This window comes from Sinocyclocheilus grahami, unplaced genomic scaffold (genome assembly GCF_001515645.1).
Source record: "Sinocyclocheilus grahami isolate Dianchi unplaced genomic scaffold, SAMN03320097.WGS_v1.1 scaffold325.1, whole genome shotgun sequence".
Classification (NCBI taxonomy): domain Eukaryota; kingdom Metazoa; phylum Chordata; class Actinopteri; order Cypriniformes; family Cyprinidae; genus Sinocyclocheilus; species Sinocyclocheilus grahami.
The window spans coordinates 952,483-976,441 of record NW_015505504.1 but is presented as its reverse complement, the minus strand read 5'-3'; the positions used below and the strand labels follow the sequence as shown (position 1 = coordinate 976,441).

The 23,959-nt window shown below is 36.8% G+C and overlaps 3 protein-coding genes across 4 annotated transcripts in view; all 3 read left to right on the top strand.

The window, feature by feature from the left end:
- Window positions 1–1,394: 1,394 nt before the first annotated feature.
- Window positions 1,395–8,825, top strand: LOC107602401 (nuclear factor erythroid 2-related factor 1-like). The gene is made up of 4 exons (XM_016294893.1): window positions 1,395–2,263; window positions 3,295–3,411; window positions 4,096–4,182; window positions 6,088–8,825. Exons 1-4 carry the CDS (start codon window positions 1,754–1,756, stop codon window positions 7,285–7,287), a joined length of 1,914 nt encoding a protein of 637 aa, XP_016150379.1. The 5' UTR covers window positions 1,395–1,753; the 3' UTR covers window positions 7,288–8,825.
- Window positions 8,826–10,335: 1,510 nt separating this feature from the next.
- On the top strand, window positions 10,336–12,838 carry LOC107602402 (chromobox protein homolog 3-like). 2 transcript variants are annotated; one of them, XM_016294894.1, is made up of 5 exons: window positions 10,336–10,549; window positions 11,229–11,368; window positions 11,479–11,647; window positions 11,742–11,836; window positions 12,614–12,838. In XM_016294894.1, exons 2-5 carry the CDS (start codon window positions 11,235–11,237, stop codon window positions 12,738–12,740), a joined length of 525 nt encoding a protein of 174 aa, XP_016150380.1. In that variant the 5' UTR covers window positions 10,336–10,549; window positions 11,229–11,234; the 3' UTR covers window positions 12,741–12,838. The 2 variants fall into 2 exon arrangements, with proteins under 2 accessions (XP_016150380.1, XP_016150381.1); XM_016294895.1 differs by lacking the exon at window positions 10,336–10,549 and adding an exon at window positions 10,579–10,992.
- A 6,331-nt stretch (window positions 12,839–19,169) lies between these two features.
- The window catches only part of LOC107602366 (sorting nexin-10A-like), a 9,304-nt gene continuing 4,514 nt past the window's right edge, over window positions 19,170–23,959 (top strand). Inside the window, exons 1-5 of the mRNA XM_016294847.1 lie at window positions 19,170–19,316; window positions 21,080–21,119; window positions 22,012–22,098; window positions 22,262–22,362; window positions 22,594–22,692. Of these exons, the coding sequence (XP_016150333.1) occupies window positions 19,174–19,316; window positions 21,080–21,119; window positions 22,012–22,098; window positions 22,262–22,362; window positions 22,594–22,692 (470 nt within the window). The 5' untranslated portion in view covers window positions 19,170–19,173. The remainder of the gene's footprint in view (window positions 19,317–21,079; window positions 21,120–22,011; window positions 22,099–22,261; window positions 22,363–22,593; window positions 22,693–23,959) is intronic.

Sequence of the window (23,959 nt, the reverse complement as noted above, 5' to 3'; positions counted from 1 at the left end):
CAACATCCTGAGTTAATCCTGCCTGAATTACCTAATAATCACTTATCCAGTGCAATTAAAAACAACTGTTCAGAGACATGCTGAAAAAAACTTACAAAATAGCCTAGTGTGCAATTACTTTTTAAAACAGTAGAGGGCGGCGAAGGTTTAACTAATTATTTTTGCTTGGTTGATTTAGCCTAGCTTGATTTTTTCTTTCTTTCATTCTTTTTTTCCTCCAGGGAAAATCTCTCAGCCCAAACATACCACTGTGATAGTTTTGAAGTAGCCTATGTATGAGACTTTTTTTTTTTTGCTGCATTGTACTGTCTGCATGATAGATAGATAGATAGATAGATAGATAGATAGATAGATAGATAGATAGATAGATAGATAGATATTCTCGTCTGTTTGCATAATCAGAACAATCCATCACGCCCTGTAAATTTGGTAATGAATCACCATTCGTGTTCCCTCGTGTCTGTGGTTCATGAACAGTTGACTGATGACGGCACCAGCCAACAGTAGAGGGCGGCGAAGGGTTAACTAATTATTTTTGCTTGGTTGATTTAGCCTAGCTTGATTTTTTTCTTTCTTTCATTCTTTTTTTCCTCCAGGGAAAATCTCTCAGCCCAAACATACCACTGTGATAGTTTTGAAGTAGCCTATGTATGAGACTTTTTTTTTTTTGCTGCATTGTACTGTCTGCATGATAGATAGATATTCTCGTCTGTTTGCATAATCAGAACAATCCATCACGCCCTGTAAATTTGGTAATGAATCACCATTCGTGTTCCCTCGTGTCTGTGGTTCATGAACAGTTGACTGATGACGGCACCAGCCATGACATCTACTGTTGAAAGTGTGGTTAGTAACGTTAGGTCAAAACAGAAGAGGGAGTAGCTGTATGTTTTGACAGATCCAAGCAAAACAATATTTTTTTCGTTCTTAATAGACGAGTATATTTGACATTAATAGGACCACGGACGGAAAAAACTACACAGTTTACTTTAATATTTCGTCCAAGAGCGGAAGGGCTAAAAAGGAAGCTATGTCAGCATACTTGCTTGTGATTGGTTAAGGCTAGATGGCATACAGCTACGGCCACTGGGCATGCGCATCAATATTGCGTAATTTTTGTCAAGCTAAACAACAGTATTTACTGTATTTGCATTATTGTAAGGGTAGGTTTAAGGTTGGGGTAGGTGTAGACGTTAATAAAACAAAAATTAAAATGGGTAGCAAATTTCATTTATTGTTACTTTCCGGCCGTAGCTGTGTCCCTTCTATCCATAACCCTTGTGATTGGCTCTTTAAGTGAATGACAACAGAAATGGTCCAATCAGAGCTTGTTGCGAAGGTAATTCCGTCGCATGTAAATGAATTTATGAATTATGCAAATTTGAGCAGTTGTTCCCCTCCTCGGATGAGAGGCTCGATTCAAGACAGCCGAGGAGTTTTATGGTTCTTAACCAAATATAAAAGTTTTTGTTGTTGCTATGGAATATATCAGACGAGAATGATTCGTTGTGCTTTGCGTTATTAGATGACGGTACTGCATATCTGAATTAGGATGTTATAGGCCAGGAAGTTATGAAAAGCCGGTAGTGTGTAAGTGTAGCGAACAGTTTCGCCGGTCGGGGCTGCTCTTTGTCTGACACAGAGAGTAGTCAACGCGTGCTCTTTTGTTTGGGGGTTTGTCTTTGTTTAACTGCAAACGGGCGATCTTTATTATCGTTTAGGCCTCCCGAGGTTGAAATATTTGTTTTGAAACATGCACCACATGAAGAAATATTTCACCGAGGGACTCATTCAGTTTACGATTCTGCTGAGTTTGATAGGAGTTCGCGTGGATGTCGACACCTATTTGAGCGGCTACTTCTCGCCGTTGATAGAAACAGATGGAGGGCCGAGCTCGGCTTTCATACAGACCCCGTTTCACCACTACCGGGACACAGCGGCGGGCCATCAAGTGCATCCGAAATGTCCCGAGCTGGACTATTTTTTCACTAGCCGCAGGCTCCTGAATGAAGTGCGTGCGCTCGGGTCCCCGGCCCGCTTCCCCACGCGTGTCAGCGCATGGCTGGTGCAGCTGGTGCCTGACGATGGTTCCGATGCAGGTGAGCCACACGAGCTGTCGGGGGACCCTGATGAGGAGGAGATAAATGCCGACAATCACCAGGAAGAGGATGATCACAGGACTGGAGAGGGATTCGGGCTGTCAGTTCCTCAGGATTGCACTGTTTCAAGGCCTTGCTCTGCAGCCGGAGAACTTTCCAAAGAGGTAACAGTGCAGTGAAAGTATTACACACTTTCCCTACTTTTACAGTTATATTGTGTTGCGTTCTCTTCATGAGACACACCAGCAGCCACATATGAACTGCTTTAAGTGTTTGTTTTTTGCTGAATTAGCCTGTTAGCTTCATGGCAAGTAGTATTTTGCACTTGTGTGCAACTAAAGCCGAAAGCGAAACAATAACTGACCCATCCATACACATTAGTTGAATGTTACATATTAAAGAAATGTGGTTAAATATGGTCAAATTAGATCTGCCTGCTTGAATTGATCGTTATTGATCTTTAGGCTGTGGTTTTATGTCTATTACCGTTGCTTCTCAGCAACTTTACTGCACTTTTTATTTTATTTATTTTTTTGTGAGGAAATAAGTCTTGTTTACGAGATAACTTATGTTCACTTGTTAGTTTGAAGGTCGGTAACCATGGAAACCACATGTACAGGTGTCAGTCAGGTGTTTCGTGCAAACTTTAAATTGAAATAAGTTTAAACGCCAGGTGCGTCAAAAACCTTTCATTAATATACACGTTACTAAATACATATTTACGTAACTTTCCTTCATTTTGTATTTATTTATGTAGTTAATTTTTTTTATGGGACAAATCATTTGTTTTGTAATAGTCTGAGGGAGGAGTGGTAAATTATCCTTTGGTCCAGCACAAACCTGCTCTTTCTGAAATGTTCGTTGTTACTTGATCATGTCTTGACAGAGCTCTACCTAGATTTTGAAATCCATTGTCGTGTATTATCCCTAGAGCCACATTTGAAGCATGTTATGCAAATATATCTTCATTTTCTCTGACTACTACAGGTGAAAGCAAAATCCATAAAGTTATTTGAATAAAATAAATCTATTGAACGAGTAGCGGTAGTTTGTGGATTATTACTCATGGATTTACTCTTGAATGCACTTTTCTAATGACAGATTTTGTTTCACAATTGTACTTTATAAACAAGTTTAAAGCCTTCTAAGGGAAGCCATTTTAATCTTTAATTTTGACATCCCAATTTCTCTCCAGGAAACTTTACTGAACCAAGTGAATGAGGAGGAGGAGGTGAAAGAGGAGAGAGGGCGAGAGGAAACCAGCCCATCTGCGCTGAACCAGCTGACTCGGAGTTCTGCGTTAGAGCAGGAGGTAAACAAACTAACGGCACTACCTGCCTAACAAGAATGGTGTGTCTAAGTTTGATGTCAAAGTTTAATTGTAATGTTAATATCAAATCAATCAAACTAACATAACATTACATAGCAGTAATTTAGTTAATATTTTAATTAACCAGCTCTATGAATGAATGAATGAGAACAGTTACATTTGATGATGTTAGTTATGTTTCTGGTCATTCAACTCCATATGAACTTGTGGTGATGGTGTGGGATGTTAAAGAGAGTTCGCCCAAAAATAAAAATTCATGTCATCATTTACTCAACTTCATGTCATTGATATTCATTCATTTTCAAAATATAAATGAAGATGAGGAAACCTGAGAGATTTCTGTCCCTCACTGAAAATCCACAAAACCAAAACTTTAACTCTTTAAAATGTTCATAAAGATATTGTAAACCCAATCCATATGACCTAAGTGGTTTTATTCAAGTCTTATGAAGAGACATGATCACTTTATATGGCAAACAAATTTAACTTGGGCTTTTAATGACATTAATATTGATCATCGCACATTCACGGAGCTCATCAAATATTGTAAACACGGAAGCTTAACCGTACTTGCTTGATGCAACATGAGGGTAAATGAGAACTGTCATTTTTAAATATTTTGATTATTTATTTATTGATATCTTTTTTTACTGCCTCTCCTTACAGGATTTGCTGGGTAGTAGTACCCTTCCTCCACCTCTTTCTGGGCTTGAGCTCCCTCCACAGTGGCAGGACTTCCTCTCTGAATTTGATGTAAGTAGTTTCTGTGGAAGGCTCATCCTCCATTATTCAAAATGACTTACATTCAAGGTACACATTTTTATGTTAGATTTTAGTTCTTGCTTTCCCTGTGAATCGAACCCTTGACCTTGGCATTGCTAGTGCCTTGCTCTACTATTTGAGTGACAGGAAGGCAGAATGTTGATTACAATTTAAAATATGTATATGACTCGTCCCATCACATCAGGATTTTGGTTGCAGTATGATTCTTACAATGGAAGTACATACTAGAATACATAGAATCCTAGAAACCTAGTAACCTTTTTGTGATATGAACTTCATCCACCTACAGTGGGGAAAATAATTATTTGATCCCCTGCTGATTTTGTAAGTTTGACCACTTACAAAAAAATTAAGGGTCTATAATTTTTATGGTAGGTTTATTTTAACAGATAGAGACAGAATATCAACAAAAAAATCCAGAAAAACACGTTATATAAAGGTTATAAATTGACTTGCATTTCAGTAAGTAAAATAAGTATTTGATCCCCTACCAACCAGCAAGAATTCTGGCTCCCACAGATTGGTTACGTGCGCAAGTGGAACACAGATTAGTCCTGTCACTTAAAGAAATGACTCCTAATGTCATCTTGTTATGAGTATAAAAGAAACCAGTCCATAGAATGTGTATCTTCCATTCAAACCTCTCCCACCACCATGGGCAAGACCAAAGAGCTGTCAAAGGATGTCAGAGACAAGATTGTAGGCCTGTACAAGGCTGGAATGGGCTACAAGACCATCAGCAAGAAGCTTTTTGAGAAGGAGACAACTGTTGGTGTGAATATTCGGAAATGGAAGAAATACAAAATAACCATCAATCGCCCTCTGTCTGGTGCTCCATGCAAGATCTCACTTGATGAGGAAAGGATGGTCATGAGAAAGGTGAGGGATCAGCCCCGAACTACACAAGAGGAGCTTGTTAATGATCTTAAGGCAGTTGGGACAACAGTCGCCAAGCAAACCATTGGTAACAAACTACATTGCAATGAGTTGAAATCATGCAGTGCCCGCAAGGTCCCCCTGCTCAAGAAGGCACATGTACAGGCCCGTCTGAACATCTAAATGATTAAGAGAAGGCTTGGGAGAAAGTGCTGTTGTCACATGAGAACAAAATTGAACTCTTTGGCATCAACTCGACTTGCTGTGTTTGGAGGGAGAGAAATGCTGACTATGACCCCAAGAACACCATCCCTACAGTCAAGCATGGAAGTGGAAACATTATGCTTTGGGGCTGTTTCTCTGCTATGGGTACAGGATGACTTCACCACATTGAAGGACCAATGGACAGGGCCATGCACAGTAAAATTCTGAATGAGAACCTCCTTCTCTCAGCCAGAACACTGAAGATGCGTCATGGATGACGTGTCTTCCAGCTGCTTGATATTCTCTCTATTCATTAAAATAAACCTACCATAAAAATTATAGACCTTTCATTTCTTTGTAAGTGGGCAAACTTACAAAATCAGTAGGGGATCAAATAATTATTTTCCCCACTGTATAAAAATATTTCAGCCTTTAAAAATTATGATTTAGACGACTTTATAACTGAAATAATGAACAAGTTTATAAAGTAGGCATGAAGTGAAAATGCACCCTATCTATTTTCTCAATGTAAGTTATTAATCTTATTGTGAATGATTTATCCATGCATAGGTTTCTTTTTCTTTTTTTTTTACAAATACTTCACATAGCTGTAATAATAAACAAAACTAAATAAATTTGTGTTTTCAGTTATGTGCATTCTAAGTGCTAGACACTGATCTTTCTGATTCTTGTTTATTTGTGCACATTTGCACTGAATGAGACTTTAATATATTTTTTTAAATGTTTAAAAAAAAAAAGAGTACATTTGACAATATTTTTCTTTTTCATTTACAGGATTTTGACTCCATGGTCCCCCAACGCATATCAGACTTAGAAGCTGAACTTCCTAATCCCATCAGCTATGACGTAAGCCTTCAAGATGCCATGGTATCCAGAGGAGATTTAGCTAATGGCAGGCCTGCATCTTCCCGAACACCCCTCTTTCGTCTGGAATCCACAAACTCTTCTCACTCAGACCCGTCTCAGAGCTCAGCAGGAGCACTTTCTTCATCGCTCTTCTGTTTGTCTGGGAACAACTCTCGTAATGACACCTCACCTTCGCAAATGGGAGGCTATCTAGATGAGGCTGTTTTTGAGCACATCAATATGTTGGATCTTGGTAATCTCGATACGATCGACCCTCAGATGCTGGACGGCATGCAAGGGGACATGGACACTCCATGGCTGGAAGATTCAGACTCTGGCCTTTCTTTGGAGAGCAGTTCAAGGAGCCCCGCATCCCCGTCTGAATCATCCGATTCATTTTGTGAGGATGAGGGTGGAGCTACAGGCTATAGCAGTGAAGTAGAGTCTCTTTCTTCAAAAGGCGGAGCTTGTGCAGCTGCTTACCGTGATTGGTCGCCTGTGAACCTTGTGGAAAACATCTGGCACGATCATACCTATTCAACTCCACAGGCTCAAAATTCTACATCATCTAGCTGGTTCACAGCTATCAAACAGGAAGTGATGAGTGAAGATGAGGCTGAACCAGAGGAGATGAGTCGTGACGAACATCACGTGCAGGCACTGGGTCTTCCGTTTTCTGCCTTTCAGATTGTCAACATGCCTGTAGAAAAATTCCTGGAGCTGCTGGACAGCCAGAATCTGTCAGGATCAGAAGTCACGCTCTTGCGTGACGTGCGCAGAAGAGGTAAAAACAAGCTTGCAGCACAGAATTGTCGCAAAAGGAAGCTGGACACGATCCTGGCCCTGCAGGGTGAGGTTGCGGGCCTGTCGGTGCAGCGGAACGCTCTCCTGCGCCAGAGATCCCACACAGCCAAAGCACTTTCTGCTGCTGCAGAGCGATTCGAAACGCTCTCGCGGACTGTGTTGGGCCAACTTCGGGATGAATATGGACATCCTCTGAACCCTGAGCACTACACACTGCACTGCAGTGCTAACGGACGGGTGATGGTTCAACCTCGCACAAACACAACGTCAAGGACAATGACAGGTAGCAAGACAATGAAGAGAAAGAAGAACAAGAAACCCTAAGATACTTTTTGAGTGTCTGTGTGTGTGTGTGTGCATGCATGTTTGTATTGATATACAAATATTTTTATGTTTTCTGAAAGGTGAGTTTTCATGCTTTTCTAGCTCTTCTTTGTTCCTAAAAGTCATTCGTAACTCAAGTAGAGAGCAGAAAGACTGTAATACATGTGGGAGCATAGGAGGAGCCTTGTTCACTTGCAGGAGAGAATGTACTGAAAACACTGGACGTTGTGTATAGTAAGAGTGTGTATAAAAAGTATTTCTAAAGAGCACATTTGAAAATTTAAAAATCATATTGTTGTTTTTTTTTACTTAATTTAAATGACAAGTTACTAAGTAAAGAATCTTTGTATATGGTCACTGGCGGACCATGTTAAAAAGTGTACATCACTATTTCTTGCCGGAATGTGTGTGTGTTCTACAGAAGAAAGAAATGCGTACAGGTTTGGAACAACATGAGGGTGAGTAAAATTTTTGGGTGAACTATCCCTCTAATATGAGGAACCCCACAGAAATGACCTTAATTTAAACTATTTGCAAACATTAGAATCAAATACAACTTTTCGTTAAGCAGTTACCTTCATAACTGTATGTTCATTTTTCTCACCACTGAGATCAATAAAATCAGTTATTATAATATGATTGTGCATCTGACAAACAGAGATCACTGTTTAAACTGTTCCTGTACATTATATTACTGTCACTTACCTTTGCATTTTACATTTATGCACTTGCCTAACCAGAACAATTATAATGCATTCTACTAGCTTTTTATAAAGGGGTTACGAGTTTGGATTGCAGATTTGTTTTCAGTTTGATTTTCCTTTGGGTTATTTTTTACAAACTGATTGTCACAAATTAAATATACCTATAGAAGTGGTCATCTTTGAAGTGAGGTCATCGTAAAAACAACAAATAAAATGTAAGTAATTAAACAAAAATATGGAATTGGTGAGTTTTGTTCTACCTCATAGCACAGTTACACAATTTGGAAAAGGCAACTACTTCATCAGCTTAATGAGTAATTATTTAGTGAATTAGTATAAAAAGTAATACAGGGCCCAAACAAATTAACCTCTTGTTTATGTGCTTTATTGGCAGAGTGGTTTGATTTGTGTTTGACAGTAGGAGCAGTTCCTCGTTGTAATTTTTTTTTTTTCAGTTTTTCTATGTGTTTTTGAGCAATTATTTGTACGTGTGTGTGTAAGGAGTTGGAATACCTTTAATTTTAAACAGGGATGTTCAAAACCTTTTATATCTTTTGAAATGAATAAAGGAGGACAATAAAGTAACTGCTGTTTTTTGTTATTTCTTTTTATTATATTATTTTTGTGTTATGGATCCTATTTCACAGAAGATGTTTCTAGAAACATATTCCATGCTATGATACACTTGACAAAGCAGTGTCAATCTAAATTCTGTCTTCTAAATAATGCCGCCTCTATATTTTAAACTCCACAAATAGTGCATGTTTTTGTTAAAATGATGTTATACTAGACAATGTTGGCATAATGCAAAGTCATTCTTTCTGGCCTCAAATTAAACATCCAATCTGCAGGCAAAACAATAAAAATCCTTGCAGCTTCATTCATTTGTTTTGAATTAATGTTTTTGTGTTGTTGAAATGAAAAAAGTAAGAAAAATATTAAAAGTTAATTTAAATGTTCAATCGTTTGCATACTGCTGTTAAGACTTATTTATTCGTTCATGGTGAATAAAACATTAAAATGTTAGATTATGTGAAGGCATTGTAATTTTATTGACCTTTCAGTGTCCAAAATCTAGAATGAAAAAGGAAATTATTAAACTAAATACTTTATTATTTTATGAAATAAGATTAAAACCGAATCGCCACTTTTGTTTTAAATTTGTATTAAATTACACAATGCAAATAGTGGTCTCAGGCTGTTCGACCCCTCTGTGCAACTACAGTCTGAGAGAACAATGGCTATTAAAGTAGTTAAATTATGCTAATTTTTATTAATTCTGTTACATATTTTCCAGTGAAATGTACATAAACAAAGAAAGCGAACATATGGGAGAGGTCTTTAAATTAAATTGTGCAGTTAATCAATAGTTAGATATATCATGTGACCTAAGATAACCTCCATACTTCTGCTATTCTATGTCAGTCTTTGGCCTTTGCAGTGGCTAAAGATCCGTGATGGATCCTGTTACAGTGACTGAATTGTTATGTCCTTAATAAGATTCATGATGGTAACAGATCAATCAGAAATAGCTGATGAGTATATAAACAATAAATGGAATTGTATTCTTCTTATTTATACTTTACTGTTGTAAATGTGATATTTTCATTGTGCCAGCACATATCAGGATAAAAGTTGAAAAAGAAGCAGATACAAATTCTAAGAAGTCATTAAACTAGGAAATAGTCTGTATTAGGGTAGTATTAGGCAGAAACAAATTAAGGACCAGTTTAGAGGTGAAGATTGGACTATGGAAATATATATATATATATATATATATATATATATATATATATATATATATATATAAGGGATATGTCAATTTTCAATACAGCTAACAATTAAAAAACAGTTTCGACAAGATATTCGAAAATAAAAAAAATATTCGACAAGACTTCAAGTCATTAAATGTCATTTATTTATATTCATTTGTAATATTCTTGGATTGTCATTGACCATGTTGCATAGAAACACGTTGTATAGCAATCGTGCAGATTCAAGATTACATCAGTTGCAAAAATGCATTATACATTTTAATTAGATATGTGTTTTCTGTTCAAACTGTACGTTTTGAGGTCAGTATTACATGATGACACTACAAAATACTGTTGTGCCGTTCTCATGTTTTGGAGGTAGAACGTGGCAAAAAAACATTTAGACTGATTGCCAACTTTTAATTTGCTCAATTTGTAGACCTTAAAATCGATATCAAACCATATTACGTACTTCTTAATGTATTGAATCATGTTATTTTGCATGACCAGCGGGTGAAAAGGTTTTTATTTATTCATTTATTTTTGGAAATCCAGGTTCATCCGCCTGATGAAAACTTGTTGGACACACGTGACCGCTCATTGGCGTGGCTTTACGTCCTCGCGTTAGATTCGAGCAGGCCTTCGTTGAGCCTCAGTCGACTTCTAATCCGTTGATTTATAGTGTACCAAAGAGAGTAAAAGTTTGTGTCCTGCTAAAGTGCGATATATTTTCGCTGCGGCTGTTTGCTGGTCGGCAAGTGCGAAGTGCTGCAATTCACATTTTAGCCCTTTTCCTTTGTGAGGGTGAGTTTTCGCGCGCATGTATGTTCTGCAGCACCGTCCATTGTAGTTTGCTGTTAGAATGCTGCAAACTTAATTATTGCGATACGTATTTTCTTAAATCTATTTTTAGTTGTTTCAGCGTAGATGTAGGATGCATGATGGTGTATAACAACATTATATTTTGTTTTGTGTGTGTGCGTTTTTCAACTAACGTTAGCCAGTAAGCTAACTCTTGCTACCTATCTAAACCAGCGCGTGTTACGGTTAATATTACGCGAACTACGATTTTGTGAAATACTCAGACCTTAATCCGGACAGGAAGGTTATCCAGAAATATTAAAAAAGTACTAATCCCAAAAAGTAGCCTGAACTGCTTTCAGGCCCTTGGCCTGTCCATGCATGTGCAGTTAGCTTGTTAACATAGCGCACACAGAAGGCAACACTAAGTCGTTTTGGAGTTAGTCGTAAGTGCTTTAGTGATTAATATTAACATTTATCAACGGACTTGCTGAACTAATCTTCCAGTTAATGTACTAACATTTGTCGTTTTAACAATGTGCAAGTCATAAATATAGCAACCATTTCTTAATTGTATTTCAAAAGGGAGCGTTTCTGTAAACCATATTCATTTGAGTTTTAATTGACTGACATTTAAATTGCTAATCCGGTTCGTGGCTTATTAGTCTTTTGTGCATTTTAGGTCGATATGGGTAAGAAGCAGGGAGGCAAATCAAAGAAGGACGTTCAGGAGGTGGAGGAGTTTGTGGTGGAGAAGGTGATTGACCAGCGAGTGGTCAATGGGAAAGTTGAGTTTTTCCTCAAGTGGAAAGGCTTCACAGAGTGAGTTGTTGTTTTTATTCTTTTGATTTCTTGCAGGTGTAGTGAACGGTTGATTTAGATTTGACTTAATTCATGCAATGGGAGTAACAAGATATCTTAATTTTCCTCAGTGCTGACAACACTTGGGAGCCTGAAGAGAATTTGGGCTGTCCTGAACTGATTGCTGCATTCCTGGAGTCTCAGAAAGGAGTGGTGGAGAATCCAGAAGCCATAAAAAGGAAATCCTCCACTGATGAACCAGAAACGGATGAGAGCGTGGCAAAGAGAAAGAAAGAAATGGTAAAGTTGTGTGTTGGTTATCAGTTTCAGAGATTTGGTTTTAACATTGGTTATTGATAAAACTGACTTATAGCGTTAAACTCTGTTTCTCCAGTCTGACAAGCCAAGAGGGTTTGCAAGAAACCTTGAGCCAGAGAGGATCATTGGGGCGACTGATAGCAGTGGAGAGCTCATGTTCCTCATGAAGTGGTAAGAAACCCATGTAGTTTTCTGATATATTTGATTGGAAATTAGAAAATGACCATAGCAGTTTACAGCCATAGTGGAAAAGTTTCCTCACCCTCATGTTGTTCCAAACCTGTTACTTCTGAGGAGCACAAAATATACTTTTACTACTGTTTCAGCTGTTTTTGTCCAGATAATTCAAGTTAATGGGGTCCAAAACTACACTACACAATGATCTTAATTGTATGGACGAAAAATAATCTTTGTGCTCCACAGAAGAATGTCATGAAAGTTTGAAACCACATGAGAGCATGATCCCTTAAAAGGGATAGTCCACTCCAAAATGATGTAATTTACTCACCCACGTGTTGTTCCAAACCTGTATGATTTCTGTGGAACACAAAGAAAATATTTTGAATGTTGGTAACTAAACGGCTTAATTTCCCATTGGCTATAATACCTATGGTATGGACAAAATATACAATGGAAGTCAATGGGAACTGAAACTGTTTATCAACATTCTTCAAAATATCTTTTGTCTTCAGCAGAAAAAAGAAAATCATACAGGTTTGGAACAATGTGAGGGTGAGTAAATGAAGTTGTTTTTGGGTGAACTATCCCTTAAGATTCTACTTAAAGGTCTGTAGGGGGCAGCATGTCCACATGCAAAGCTTTTCTGATTCAAAGACACAAAATAATGGCTTCTGAAGTGCAACACTGCACTTCCTACTCTAAATGTCATGTTACAGAGTCTGTTTTATCTTATAGCTCTTTAACCAGAGATATGTTTTGTGTTCACAGGAAGGACTCTGATGAGGCAGACCTGGTACCTGCAAGAGAGGCCAACACCCGTTGCCCACAGATAGTCATCGCCTTTTATGAGGAAAGACTAACTTGGCATTCCTGTCCTGAGGATGAGCAACAATAATGTCCCACATCTCACTGATTTGTGCTTTCGTGTGTTCCACCTGTACATTGTTAGCGGAAGTGTTGATAGCCTGATGGTGGAGGTGTTTTTTTTTTTTTTTAAATGTATTGAGGTTTGGCTGGAAGCTATGTGCATGACTGTAGTGATCTAATGAAAGTTTGTACAACCAAGATGAGTGTGTTTTTAAAAGTTACAATCTAGGATGCTTTAACTGTTCATTTGAGCTAGGTGTCACAGCAGTGCTGTTCATCATTAATGCACTGGCTTGTGTTTTTCTTCCATTCATCTTGTCATTCAGAGAGATCCAAAACTTGCATTCTGTTTGTTCATAGTTTCTTTTGGTGGACAATGCTGTCGTTACCGTAGTAGTTTTTCTTTTAATTCTTAATGTTTACATGAATATTGGAATTGTCTGTTTATGTAAATGTCTGTGTAAATATTTTTTATTTTTAGTTCAATAAAGGTTTATATGCCTGCTTTTAATCTGTTGGCAGATTACTCTGCTTAAATATCCAACGCAGATGTTTTGTTTGATATTTATGGCAAAGAAATCTTTACTATCTGCCTGAAAACATGGTTAAGGGCTTTCAAAGTGTTTTCTCGAGGTTATTGGCATGCAATGCGCTTTCATAATTGTGTTGTGCAATAGTGAGCCATTTTTTACCACATGCCAAAAAACTGGTTTAATGGAATGACTTTTGTTCTTTTGTTATTTGATCGACTTTGGAATTGCTTTTAAAGGAATAGTTCACTCAAAAATGAAAATGTATTCACCTGACCATCCAAAATGTAGATGAGTTCGTTCAACAGAGCAGATTTGGAGTAATTTAGCATTACATCACTTGCTTACAAATGGCTCCTCTGCATTGAATGGGTGCCGTCAGAATGAGAGTTCAAACAGCACATAAAAATATCCACAAGCAATCCAAACGACTTGAGTCTATCAATTAATGTCTTGTTAAGGGAAAAGCTGCGTGTTTGTAATAAATTCAAGATATTTTCAACTTCAAACTTTCTTTTGTCTAAAATATGAGTCCATGGTGTTTGAATCAGGAGAGAAATCTGCATGGATCAAGCACAATTTAAAAGCAAAAACTTCTAAATTAATATGATCAATGGATTCTGATGTAAAAGCATATTAGGGGATGGACTTTTCCACTGGAAGAAATTATGGATTACGGACTGGTATTTTGGCCAGAAGCAATGATTTAAATTTAAATGATTTGAAACACTGCAATGATGGATTGATTTGTTTCTTCTAAACATACATGGACTGGAGTCGTGCGAGTTACTTGTGGATTATTGTGGTTTTATCAGTTATTTGAACTGTCTGATGGCACCAATTAACTGCAGATGATCCATTGGTGAGCAAGTGATGTAAAGCTGAATTTCTCCAAATCTGTTCCAATAAAAAAAAAAAAGTCTAAGGGTGAGTAGATTTTTAGCAAATTTTCATTTTTTACGTTTTAAAATACATGGATCTCCATGTTTGTATTAAATGGTAAAACCTCTAATATTGCTGTTCAGAAAACATATTTGCCCTCTTCTGTTATTTTAACCTTGCGTTACCTCCTAAAAACAACTAAATGAAAGTGCCACAGTTCTCTTGTGCATATTTTGTGGGTCAAACCTGTTTTGCAGTAATAATAGTGCATTTTAGCTGAAGCTCTTTACCAACTAGTGATTAAACATGAGGAAAGGTGTGTTTTCTCATCGTCTACTCTTTTGAGGGTAGTCTTCTGCATTGCCTGTTTGTTGTCTTTATAGGGATAAGTAGCCTTTTTAAAAATGAAAGTGCCACAGTTCTCTTGTGCATATTTTGTGGGTCAAACCTGTTTTGCAGTAATAATAGTGCATTTTAGCTGAAGCTCTTTACCAACTAGTGATTAAACATGAGGAAAGGTGTGTTTTCTCATCGTTATTTCACAGTGCACTTGCGTCTACTCTTTTGAGGGTAGTCTTCTGCATTGCCTGTTTGTTGTCTTTATAGGGATAAGTAGCCTTTTTATAACAATAGTGCCTTACTGCCTTTACCATTTATGTATGCTATTCTGTGTTCTGTTCAAAGCGCAAAATGTTTTTCACCTACTGTCATTTGAGAATTTAGATAAAAGAATCGCCCACATTTTTGTAATCAGAGCGACAAATGACTTATAAATATTTAATTGCACAATTTAGTTGTCATAAATTTTCCAGAACCAGAATTATTCATTTTTTGTGGGTATGTCTTTCAGAGATTTCTCTTCTAATATTTCAGTTAGTCACACAACTCAGAAATTGCTGACCTAGACATATACATTGGGCATTATCTAAAATACACACAGACAGTTAACCATGGAAAAAAGCAATGTGACCAATAATGTCATTGCATTTTCTGACCTCTCTGCTGCCTTTGCCATTAGGGTTAGAGTTCAAGTGTTCATGTTCTGCACACTTTATCATATCTGACACAGGATGCAGATAGTGCTTCTTTCTATTTGTAAAATGCTTGAGATTGTGTCTCAGTCTTATTTACAGTTGCACATCATGGAAATCTCACTAAAACCATCTGGGTTGTGGCAGTCATATTATTAAATTGAAAAAAAAAATCTTTAAAAAAAAGCACCATCTGATTCTCTAATTCAGCGATGATATCTTGAAACAAACAAGAGAAAGCAAAAAAGCTATTTGACATCCATAACCGTGCTGTCAGATTAGGACCACAGAAAATACATTTATTACCATTTGCTTAGCTGGTTGCAGGTCTCATGACAAAGATTAGCAGCATAGTGATGGACTTTTGAGTTCTAAGGCTTTTTTCTAAAAAGAACCTGTTTTTGTAATGTCATCCTGAAATAAGCAGGTCAGATGACAAACTGAAAACTCTTTACAGTGATAACAGAAAATAAATAACTGCACTGGCACTCGTTGGCTAATGTATGTGTGTATTTGTACTGGTACTTACAGTATTATATAACAGCTAGACAGAATGTCTCATATGCTCTGTGTAACAACAATTCAATATCTCTACATATTGTGGTTACAAGTACTGATTTCTGAATTAGGAAATCATTTTGGGTGTTGTGGTAGAGGTAACATGGTGGACCGTATGTCACAGGATATGGTATTGATAGGTAAAAGTCCAGCTTCCCACACTCCTGGACCTTTGAGTAAATTATCAATATAAAAGAATTTGATCAGGTATATTTTGGAGATCTGTTCAATCAGTCAATCCATCATCAGGCTATTTTTAACACCCATGCAGAGCAACAACGTCTTCCTTATTGAAATATTACTACGGAGAAACAGATTTTGGAAGGAAAAACATAAAAACCAATACTCAAGTTACACAACTTTTGTATGTAAATTTTGACTCGCACACTCCACCCAATGGGGCTACCCATGTATCCCTTCCTATATCAGTATATGTAAGTCAGAAAACAGTGTGATGTAAACTTGGTCTGCTTAGTCAATGTTAATATATGTTTGTGTCAGACACACTTATGCAATTTAACAGTTTCTCATTTAACAGTGGATTTCCCTGAGAGGGTAAGAAAAAACATAAATTGCGAAATTAAAGAAACTGATCAGGATCCAAATGCTTAAAAGACATGACTTAATATATGTGCATGTTTAGCAACATGTCCGTAAGTAATTCCAGCAAAATAAAACTGAAGAATAGCTGAATGTTTCATGTGATAGACTATGTCAACAAATGAACGGAAGAAACTTGGAGAGCTCTAAGAACTTTGGAGTCAACTCTTACCAGAGGAGAGCAACATTGCAAGTAGCCAACCACTGAAAACAAGCCAAGCACATCAACACATGGAGGACCAAGACAATGAAAGGTAAAAGCTATATTAAATATGAAAGAGTTATATATGAGCTATATGAAATATACTAAGTCTAATAAATGTATAAATATCTCAAATAAACTGAATCCAAAAGCTTATCATCTGTTTGGTTCTCTGATACTGCCCACTACATCAGTAATGTATGTTATAATAATACATTTTTATTTTAATCAGTTCATCATTAGAAAATACGGGATTAGTTTTCACTGTTATGCCGATGATACTCAACTATATATCTCAACAAGACCAGATGAAACTTCTAAATTATCTAAGCTAACAGAGTGTGTTAAAAATGTAAAAGATTGGAGGACCAATAATTTTCTCCTATTAAATTTGGATAAGACAGAGATATTACTTATTGGACCAAAAGACAGTACACAGAATCTCGTGGATTACAATTTGCAACTAGACAGATGTACGGTTACTTCCTCTGTAGTCAAAAATCTGGGTGTTATATTAGATAGCAACTTGTCTTTTGAAAATCATATTTCCCATGTTACAAAAACAGCATTCTTCCATCTTAGAAACATTGCCAAGTTACGAAACATGATACCTGTTTCTGATGCAGAAAAGCTAGTTCATGCATTCATGACCTCTAGACTGGACTATTGTAATGCACTGCTAGGTGGTTGTCCTGCATCTTCAATACACAAGCTACAGATAGTCTAAAATGCAGCGGCTAGAGTCCTTACCAGGTCAAGAAAATATGATCATATTACACCAATTTTACAGTCTCTGCACTGGCAACCTATTAAGTTCCGTATCAGTTACAAAATATTATTACTTGCCTATAAGGCCCTTAATGGGTTAGCTCCTGCGTACCTAACTAGTCTTCTACCTAAAAAAATATTTTACCTTTCTTGTTAACACTATATATGAAGATTTTGATTTGTATTTGTTTGTGTTTGGAGAATGGTTTTGCAAAATAGCAAAAGTTCCGCTCGTTTTTGGACACTTCCAAGAACTTTTATTTGTGGGCAAGTTTATCTAGACTAGTGTGTTTAATAAAATGCGTCACTGATACCAGCTGAAAGTATTGGGTCTTGTGGCAGCATGTTCTCTCCACATAGCTGTCCTGTGCCACAGACCACACATTGTGGTAACTGTCAGTGTGACTTGCCTTCCGAAATTCTGGAACATTTTAAAAATGAAACTGAAAAGATAAAAAGAGACATACTTGTTTCTCCTTACAATATTTTTTTTTACTGGCTATGTTTGCTTCTTTACCAGCCTGTTTAATACTGCTATATGTAAATGACTTATATTATGAGTAATAACGCTATAAATCTGTTGTGGGTTTACTGTCAGGTCCTATTTAGTTTGCATCGTCCCATTGGGTCTCTTTGCAAGTCCTGCGCATTAGTGCGGTGCCCCTATTATGGATTTTTGAAAATTACATTTCATGCAGTGTGTAACACAGCTCTAAGTGAATGAAAACATCCTGTAAAGTTTTAAATCTGAAAGTGCACCGTGTATAAAGTTATTATCTCTCAAAAGAAAGAGTCGACTCGGAGTCACTGAAAGGAGTCGTTTTAAAATGAATCTTTAGCCATTTCATGTTGACGTCAACATGAAACATTAGCATATTTATGCCCGCCCACTTGTTGCGTGCGCAGACCCGGGAAAACTTGATGGGCGTTCCATTTCTCACATGTGCTGCACGCAGTAGACCAATCACAACAGACTGGGTCATCGGACCAATTCCCGCAGATTAAGGTCACGCAAAGGAGGGGTTTGGAAAAATGAATCGTTGAACGAATCGTTTGGGAGTCGTTGAGCAAATAAGGTAAAAATAAATGCATATTATAAGACAATGCAAATGTTTTTTTGACCTTGCATGCATGTCAACCTGTTGTAGTGGAATCCCAAAACAAAAACATGAACTTTCCTAACCCATAACAGGGGCACTTTAACAAAACAGAATAACTATCTGGTCAGACCGAAATGACTGGAGACAGTGGTAAAAATAAACTACAGCCACTTGTGTTTAATACTGTGATCCCTTAGAAGGATATCCCATGGCCAGGGGGGACATGAAGCTTTTTGTTTATATGGTCATTTGGTTAAATCATAACTATTATGATTTCTGAATGACCCATTTTTTTCCAGTAATAAGTTCTGGGTGTATTGGGAAGGAAGCGTATTTTGGTGAATGTTACAGCATGTCTATAAGCATGTCAGCATGTCTATATAGTTAATCTTTTATGTAAAAATAAGAAAAGAAAAGAAAACAACACTGTTTTGCAAGATGCGGTTTAACAAATGATGACCTGATTCCATTAAACATTTCTGAACTCTAAAACAGCAGCTATATTTATTAAGAGGGTCTCTAAATATCAAGCCTCAGTCAGGTTTAGGTGGAGGGAGTCACAGTGGTGTCTACCTGACCCGAGAGTGTTGGCTACCATAAATAAAAATTAAACTTATTAAAAAAAAAATCCAAAATCAGTATAAACGTATATATTGTTTATTGTTATTTAATAATAGTTAGTTATCATTATAACATTTTATTTGGTGTAATGATAACGCACCTGCTGATATTATACATGACAAGCACAAACAAACTGAGAAGTGCTGGAACGAAGGGTTGAGAGCTGCGCATGCGCACATCATATACTGCGAGTAAAAAACTTTCATTTGCCACACGCGAACTAGTTTGCCGCTTTCAATCACATCAGTCCCAGGAGCACCTGTACACCTGGACCACGGTGGCAGAGATACACGACACAACACGACAGAAACGGTGAGAACAAAAATTAATGTAGCCTATCCCAATAAATATATAACGTAAGAAGATACATAGGTATCATATAATGGCGAAACAGTAGAGTGGGGAAACTTTTGTGTTGTTTATACAGCTGTCGTTCGTTTGAGTGAGAACTGTAGCCGTTCAGCATACATTTCTAATACTATATTTTTATTTTTTCATTTTGCTGGTCATTGAACGTTTCCAGCGTTGGTTGCAGCTTATAAAATATAGCATTCTAGTTAGGCTTGTTATTTTAGAGGTATGTATTAAAACGCATGTGTCAAATTACATTTTTGTGTTCATGTTCAGGGCAAAAAAAAAAGTGATTCGTATCATCGGCCTATATTCCATCAAAATACAAAGAAGTTGTTTAGAATAGATGTTTTCTATTTTCTCGTTAGTTTTAGTTTTCACTGCTTGATTTTCTGTATGGTGAATCAAAGTGTCCTCTTGTTGCCAAAATGTATTTTTTGAAGCTACATCTCATAAAGCCTGTGCATATATATATATATATATTTTGACTAACCAAAACCAGGTCAAAGTAGCCGTGATCTCGTAAGTTCAGTCCAGGGTGCTCAGGGTCTCTTGTTGTCTCCTGGCCAATTAGTCTAAGATTCCCAGTCACCTCAAGGTAATTAACTTAAGTTATCATCAAAGTGAATTAGCTTGAGTATGAATGAAAGTCACTGATGGCATGTTTGTTTGGATTAATGCTGATGGCACTTTCATTTTTGAATTCACAAGAAAGTGAAATTGATCTGCTTTATGGTTCACCATTAGAAATGTTTCTCTCTTACTTAGCATGTCATTGCTAAACATACACAGGAAAACAAAGTCTGATTTCATTGAAGGAGCCAACATGAATATCTGGGTTTGCTGTAGCATACGATTGATTTATTGTTTTAATGTCTCACATTGCCCATTCATCACTGCAACTTGCTTTCTTTGCTCAATATTAATGAAAAGTCAACATTGCTTTTTAACTACTTATACAGTAAAGTGTTTGGTAGCAAACTGAGTTATGGCAGGCTCAAGGTAATTAACTTAAGTTATCATCAAAGTGAATTAGCTTGAGTATGAATGAAAGTCACTGATGGCTGTTTGTTTGGATTAATGCTGATGGCACTTTCATTTTTGAATTCACAAGAAAGTGAAATTGATCTGCTTTATGGTTCACCATTAGAACTGTTTCTCTCTTACTTAGCATGTCATTGCTAAACATACACAGGAAAACAAAGTCTGATTTCATTGAAGGAGCCAACATGAATATCTGGGTTTGCTGTAGCATACGATTGATTTATTGTTTTAATGTCTCACATTGCCCATTCATCACTGCAACTTGCTTTCTCTGCTCAATAGTAATGAAAAGTCAACATTGCTTTTTAACTACTTATACAGTAAAGTGTTTGGTAGCAAACTGAGTTATGGCAGATTGATCATAAATATGTTTTTCATTGTCTTGTTGAGATCTGTAATCATGTTTACACTGTTGTTTTTTAGACTATTCCTATCCCTAAGTGCATTAGAACCGAAACGATCCAAGTAACACAGTACTAAAATGATCCAACAATAACAAACAGTCTGTCATTTGTTGCTTTTCATTACTACTCTTTACTGTTTTTCATCACTACTAGTAGTGTTTTTAAGTTACTACTATTTGTTTCTTTTAAAATACATTGATCTTGCCATGAAATAGGCATATATGCTGGTATGACAATAAAAATCAAACAAACTGACAAACAGTCTCTTTTTTTCAGTCAAGTCTGTGCAATGGAAAACACAAACCTAGTGAAGAAGGTTAGTGTTCTTTTCGTCTTTATATTTGTTTCTGTTCATCTACAGCATCACTTTGTGTGACTCAGCGGTCGTTATCTATATAGTAAACTGATTTTTCAGATGAAACCTTCACTCTGTGGGCAAACAGTAGAATATTAAGTCTTATCTAGTGATTGGTGCTCTGACATGAAAAATTAGATTTGAACGCAAATTAAGTCTGTTTTGCTAAAATTAAATATGTTAGTATTTGCAGGTTTTTTTCCCCCAATGCTTTTTTAGATCAATGATCACTTGATTGTTGGTACAGAGAAAGAAAAGGAAAGCATCTTGGGTGGAAACAAGTTTTTAATTACACTTTGTAACTGAACTGCATCATGCCTTTTGTCTGGAATGTTTAAAGAGGAAACTGGTAGTACATAATTCCACCAGTGCCCATTGACGTTATTTCTGGTTCATTTGTTGGGGAAATTTCTTTTCACAGCCATGCAATACTATAAAGACTGGCTTGCATTAAAATGACTAATATTTTGTGATATGTTTATTCAAAAATAAGTAAAGTGACTGTCTCTCAGATCAGGTGCAGCTGATATGGCTTTTATATGTTTAGCACTTTTTAGGGAAGTGTTTTGTTTGACCTCAAATGAGTTTGTTGGCTGTGATGAAACAAAGTGTGTTAATTTGAGAAATTCCAACTGTACATTACAAATTGGTACCAAATACTCCCTCCAAAACTCCAGATAGCGTGAAATGTGGGTGAAAGGGCAGAGTCTGAATCAAACTGATAGTAAAAAGGGGAGAAACTGTAACTCATAAGAAAAAATACAAGCACACTTTCTGCTGAGTCACTTCCTTGTTCAATTTGAAACACTTCACTGATCATAAACACTAACATTTGCTTTTTCTCTATCTGCAGGAGTTTATAAGTGTATGGGTACGAGATCCTCAGGTACACAAGGAGGATTTCTGGAACACGCACATCACCTATGAGATCTGTCTTCATGTGAGTGCAGTAGCTACATGTTTATTTTGTGCTTACAGTGGAATGTTGCTGTTCGGACTTTATTTTCTGATTGATGTTTGGCTTTCTGCCTATATACATATTTTTTTCAGTGCCACATGTTAACCAATGATAGCATTAGGTTCACTATATATTTTTATTGTAGACCAATAGTATGTGTTTCCGGAAGAAGACCTCTTGTGTGAGGAGGAGGTATAGTGAGTTTGTTTGGCTGCGTCAAAAACTACAGAACAATGCTCTGCTTATGTAAGTAATTTGAGGATATCACAGTCCCACACTCTGGGCGACACAGTATTATATTTTAACATTATATAGAGGACATTATACTCTGGGCAATATTATATTTTTATTTACAAAAATAAATAAATAAATAAAATAGAGTAATAATATTGAGTTTTTATTTCAAGTAACTGCATGTAAAAATTTTATTATTATTTATACAAGTGTAGTCTCTCCCTTTCTTTGCTATTTCTGTAGAGAGTTACCTAAACTCCCTCGCGGAAATCCTTTCTTCAATCTCAATAGTGATTTCCAGATCACTCAACGGATGCGGGGGCTGCAACATTTCCTTGAGGCGTGAGTTTCTTCAGTCACTCTTTGTTATCATTTGCGATTAACTTGATTAAAATAGGTTAGAAAAAAATCCATGCATTTAATGTCCTATATTGGTCAGTTCATAATGATCTCAGATTGGGATGAAGGAAATGCAGTATTTTTGCCATCTAGTGGCTGATGGAATGAGACCCATTCGCTGTAAAAGGTTAGATTTTTTTTTTTTACTCTAACCAAAAGCATTTGTTTCCACGCATAAAATATATATTTTCACTATATTTAATAGAATAGAAAATATAGACATTAAAATAGAAATTAATATATTTGACAGTATTACAATTGCCCAAGATCTTTGATATGTTAATTTAAAAATATTTTAATCTGTGTTGAATCTTACCATGGTTTAAATACTATAAGTAGAGTTTGTTAGATTAATGTAGATTTGTTTTATTAATTAGAAGAAAAATTTCAATTAGAATTTTTGTAGAGCATTGTTTTTTCTCATCTGCTTAACCTTTTTATTCTTTTATTCTCCTTTTAATATTTATTCTTTGTCACATTTAACATTTTTGTCATCAAATCCATTTAAAGGGGTCATATGATGCAATTTAAATTTTTCTTTCTCTTTCAAGTGTTACAAGCTCTTGGTGCATAAAGAAGATCTGTAAAGTTGCTAAGACTAAAGTCTCAAATCCAAAGAGATATTCTTTATAAAAGTTAAGAGTCAACCGCGCCTACCTAAAACAGCTCATTCTAACACGCCCCCACATATCTACGTCACGATGTGGGAAGACTTGCATAACGCCGCCCAAATGTTCACGCAAAGAAAGAAGGCGTAACTTTTATTCTCGCCGCCGCCATGTTGTGAAGGCGCTGTGTTTCGTTGTGAAAGAGAAACCACTTTGTTTGGCCTTCCAAAAGAGGACGATATCCGCTTCATCATGCCTCGAGCTGATCCGTGCTGGTTGCTGAGCAAATACATCAACTTCGCGCTGTGGATCACTGGATCGGCTTTCACCGTGGACGAAGCGGAGTCCAGCCCAGGGTTGTCACATGTGGTTGCCGCAAGCCTGCCGGACGCACCTTTGTCGAATCCGCCGGCCGTTCTTCACTCTAGCCGCTGGCCTCTGCTCACTCAAGCCCGCCGTGTGTGGCACTGTGTGTTTAGTTGTGAAAGCGAAACTACTTTGTTTGGTCTTCCAAAAGAGGACACGACTAGAAATCAGTGGTTAAGTTGTATTTACAACACTGTTCCAGAACAGTTCAACCCAAATATTCAGATGTGTGCAGC

Coding starts and splice junctions, on each gene's coding strand:
- LOC107602401 (XM_016294893.1), top strand. CDS start 1,754: ATGCACCACATGAAGAAATATTTCACCGAGGGACTCATTCAGTTTACG. Junction 2,264..3,294: donor CCGGAGAACTTTCCAAAGAG/GTAACAGTGCAG, acceptor ATTTCTCTCCAG/GAAACTTTACTGAACCAAGT. Junction 4,183..6,087: donor ACTTCCTCTCTGAATTTGAT/GTAAGTAGTTTC, acceptor TTTCATTTACAG/GATTTTGACTCCATGGTCCC.
- LOC107602402 (XM_016294894.1), top strand. CDS start 11,235: ATGGGTAAGAAGCAGGGAGGCAAATCAAAGAAGGACGTTCAGGAGGTG. Junction 11,369..11,478: donor AAGTGGAAAGGCTTCACAGA/GTGAGTTGTTGT, acceptor AATTTTCCTCAG/TGCTGACAACACTTGGGAGC. Junction 11,837..12,613: donor CTCATGTTCCTCATGAAGTG/GTAAGAAACCCA, acceptor TTGTGTTCACAG/GAAGGACTCTGATGAGGCAG.